The 4,052-nt window shown below is 35.1% G+C and overlaps 2 protein-coding genes across 2 annotated transcripts; one reads left to right on the forward strand and one right to left on the reverse strand.

Annotated features, from left to right (window-relative positions):
- Positions 1 to 4: 4 nt before the first annotated feature.
- LOC128169967 (uncharacterized) lies at positions 5 to 2,798 on the forward strand (the record flags this gene model as incomplete). Its single annotated transcript, XM_052835981.1, has 5 exons — positions 5 to 83; positions 279 to 338; positions 2,002 to 2,064; positions 2,446 to 2,499; positions 2,590 to 2,798. Coding segments are annotated over 5 exons (456 nt in total), but the record flags the coding sequence as incomplete, so codon positions are not given.
- Positions 2,799 to 2,881: 83 nt separating this feature from the next.
- Positions 2,882 to 3,686, reverse strand: LOC128169966 (putative nuclease HARBI1). Its single transcript, XM_052835980.1, has 2 exons — positions 3,575 to 3,686; positions 2,882 to 3,406 (listed from the first exon to the last, which is right to left on the reverse strand). Exons 1-2 carry the CDS (start codon positions 3,684 to 3,686, stop codon positions 3,018 to 3,020), a joined length of 501 nt encoding a protein of 166 aa, XP_052691940.1. The 3' UTR covers positions 2,882 to 3,017.
- Between the last annotated feature and the right edge of the window lie 366 nt (positions 3,687 to 4,052).

Raw genomic sequence — 4,052 nt, forward strand, 5'->3', positions numbered from 1 at the left:
CACACAAGGAGAGGAGACATTTCTGCGTCTTGCAGATGGAGAGCCACATCTCTCTGGTCTACAGGGGGGTATTGATACAGATGGTGATTTGCAATTTGATTATTATTTAAATTTTTTTAATTCCTCAAAAAAGAAGAAGTGGAAAACCAATCAACCTTGATTGTTATATCAGATGAAATCATTTTAAATGTTAAAAATTTATGACTCGTTAACTTGCTATGGAAGTTTCCATTGACTACTGTACATTCTCTTATTGGAAGCATTTAATTATTTCTTAGCTCCAAGCATGTCTTCAGTTTCTCAGACAGTTGACCCTGCAGGTGACCACCTCGAACAAGGTACAATTTAATACCTTTAGTTAACTTTCTCAATTATAAAATTAACATCAAACCATTTAAAGTTTTTTTTATAAATGGTCAACAATGAGATAGATTTCATTTGAAAAAAAAAAAAAACTTTTAAAAGATTACACTAGTCTTAGTTTGTATATACATGTGTATCGATTATAGCTGCAGAACTGTAGGCTAGCTCTGAGGAAAATTCGGTTTGATGGTCAGTCAACCCGAATTTTCTGTGGAGCTACAGTTCTGCAGCTAGTTATGTGCTCAATAATGTCAATATTAAGGAAAAAAGGATGTTACAACTTTTTAGCTCTTTCATTTTTTAACTCACCTGAGCTGAAAGCTCAAGAGAGCTTTTCTGATCACTTTTTGTCCATCTGTCTGTGTGTCTGTCTGTCTGTTAACTTTTTAAATTTTCAACTTCTTCTCCAGAACCACTGGGCAAATTTTCAAAAAACTTGGCACAAAGCATCATTGGGTGAATGAGATTCAAGTTCGTTAAAATGAAGGGCCAGACCCTCTTTTAAGGGGAGATAATTAAAATTGTTAAAAATTTGTTAGTATTTTTCAAAAAAATAAATCTACGAAACCATTTGGCCAAGAAAACTGAAACTTGTATGGAAGCTTCCTCAGGTAGGGTAGATTCAAGTTTGTTCAAATCATGATCTCGGGGGCAGGGTGGGGCCACAATGTGGGTCAAATTATTACAAAGGAATATTTAGAGTAAATCTTTTAAAATCCTCTTCTCAGAAACTTGTACTTCTCAAATGGTATGTACATGTAGGTCATTGGCCCCAGGGGAGGTCCTGATCCCCCTCGAACAGGAAGTGCCCAAATATCTTGAAAATGGTCAAGATCCCCACCCCACCATATATATTCTTTTTCCGTGGGTCATGTTTGTTCACCTGATATATAGTAAATGACCCCTGGGGGACATCATGAAATTTCAGAAAAAGAAATAATCAAGTTTTAATAAGTAATATTTACATTTGCAAATATGTTTCTTAATATGAACCTATAGAATAGCGAAAACGTTCAATTCTGTATGGACTTTTTGTGACGTCACAATGATCATATCATGCGCTTATCGCTTATTCGGTTATTCAAAACGTTCTTGATGATTTGTTTTTTTCAAGCGTAAATATAAGTAATAAACAGCAATATTAAAAAGTTCACCAGGATATGAATTTGGTTGGTACGTGATCAAATCTACTGAGAAGCCCTTCGGGCTTCACAGTATTTGATCACCTGACCCGCCAACTTCATATCCCGGTGAACTTTTTAATATTGCTGTTTATTTCATAATTGAATCATCATTTTTTTAAAGATACAGTACTTCTCATAACTGCACCAGTGTGTGCATACAAATTGGGTAATGTTTTCTGTAACGTTTAGCCCATGTGGGTCATCCCTACCACCAGTGATGGCCTCATTCGTTTGGGAGACTGTATAATCGCCCTGATTATAATTACATCTTGTTTGTATGTGGCTCCATAAAGCTGATTTTATCATACCTATTGTTGCTCAGGTGAGCGATGTGGCCCATGGGCCTCTTATTAAATAAAGTATTACTTGTCTTCAAGCTACCATTTACTGGTTTAATGAACATATCTTTGTCTGTAGTTGGAGAATGAAAAACTGATGGAGTTTGTTATTTCAGGTTCAGAAGAACAGAGTTTGACAGATACGCCTACCATTAGTACGGTTACCTCAGTTGAGAAAGGTACATGATGTTTATTTAATTTTTAATTACATTCAAATCTAATATCAGAGCTACATGCACATGTAGTTCATTGAATTCATAAATAATCTGCCTGATGTTACGTTTGAATTTTGTGCATGTTGATTTCATTTTAAACATCAAATGACCGTTTTTATCTACAATTAATAGCAAAAAATTAAATTATAAGCAATGAAATGAATATTTATTAGTTTTATATGATATAAAATGGTTTGGAACACATAAAGGTTTTATAAACCGCTTCGTGGGTTATTACCGGTAAGTGTAAACTGCCCCAAACCATTTTATATCGCATAAAACTAATAAATATTTAATTCATCCCTTATATAGATTTTGATCATTTTAAATTTTTTTTACTTAAAGTTCCAACAGTTCAAGTGAATCATGGAGTGAAACGAAAAGGAAAGACAGATGCAGGTTTGTAATAAACTTACATGTATTTATTACTAATCAGTGTCTTTTTCTTTTTGAAAGCTGTCAAAACATTGCACCTGAATTCAATTACAGGAGAAGGCAAAAGTAGAAGATATGAGGACCTAGAGGAGAAGAACTTGTTATTAGACAACAAAAGACTGGAGGAGGAATTACACAGAGTTCAAGAGGAGAGAGAAGTTCTGACATTAAAGAAAGAGGTCTTGTTGTTAAAGAAACAGAAACTTTTAGGAGAGATCCAAACTCTATATCCCAGTTTTCTAGCCGAGTTGTAATTATCTTTGTATTTGTTTGCTTATTTGTATACTGAGAGAGAGAGAGATAGAGAGAGAGAGAGAGAGAGAGAGAGAGAGAGAGGGATTGGGAATGATAATAATGATACACAATGCCATGTTTAAATACAGATAAAATAAACAAAAATGTTTCGTTATCAACAATTGATTCATTAATGACAGGCATTTAATGACAAGTCCACAATGATGTCACCCTGAGTAGCTAGGATTTCAAAAAAATGATTGTGTAATGGAGGCTCTCTTTGCCACCCCATCAGCTCTTGGATGTGCGGTTATAACTGCTTGTTGGCAATCTGCTACATTCAGTTCCCTGCAGTCACCACTGATAATTGTATCCCCCCTCTCAATGCCTATGTTATGTGGGATACAGCATGCGGTAATGTACGACACTGCCTGGTCTGGAGACGTGCGGAGGCCAAAATGTAGAGCCTGAAATTTTCTTTTCATTATCCCGAAAGTCTGCTCAATGAGAACTCGTGTTCGGCAGAGACTTGAGTTGAACCTCTCTTCAGACTGGGTCCGAGGGGTTAGATACGGAGTCATAAGGTACCTGGATAGGGGATACCCAGAGTCTCCCAATAAAATGCCATCGTAGTCACCTGCATTAAAATAAATGTTCATGATGGTACATGTACATAAGTATGCATCATAATCCATTGCTTATTATACAGTTTTAGTTATACATGTATTTAGTTTTACAAAAGAATTGTCAACATAGGTATGTACAATTAGGTTATTACATGTAGTATGATTGAAGGGATAGTTACCGTTTTCAAATTTTTGATAGAGACCAGAGGTTCTCCAAATCCTTGCATCATGACAGGAACCAGGCCAACGGGCACACAATGATGTGATTCGAAAATTTGGATCACATACCATCTGAAATTTCAAAAAAAGCTGTGATCATTTCATTATTTATTATTGTCATAGAAACCCATAAGTTTGCTTTTTTTTAAAAACATTGTTAAAAATTAGGAAAATTTAGAATTGTGTGTGGGATCATCCTCATGAAGTATATTTTAAAGTTTGTTCAAATCATGACCCCTAGCCCCCCCCCCCCCCCCCCCGTAAGGAAGAGGCCATAACGGGGTGTTATATAAATAATGCCAATGTATATGCCTTATAACTCTAACTGTACTGTAGATCAAAGCCTAATAATCTTATATATATATATATATATATATATATATCTTAATAAAATAAAGTAAACCAATTGTACTATCAATCCTTTTTTCCACTGCTCTT

The sequence above is a fragment of the Crassostrea angulata genome, unplaced genomic scaffold (assembly GCF_025612915.1).
Source record: "Crassostrea angulata isolate pt1a10 unplaced genomic scaffold, ASM2561291v2 HiC_scaffold_266, whole genome shotgun sequence".
Taxonomy (NCBI): Eukaryota; Metazoa; Mollusca; class Bivalvia; order Ostreida; family Ostreidae; genus Magallana; species Magallana angulata.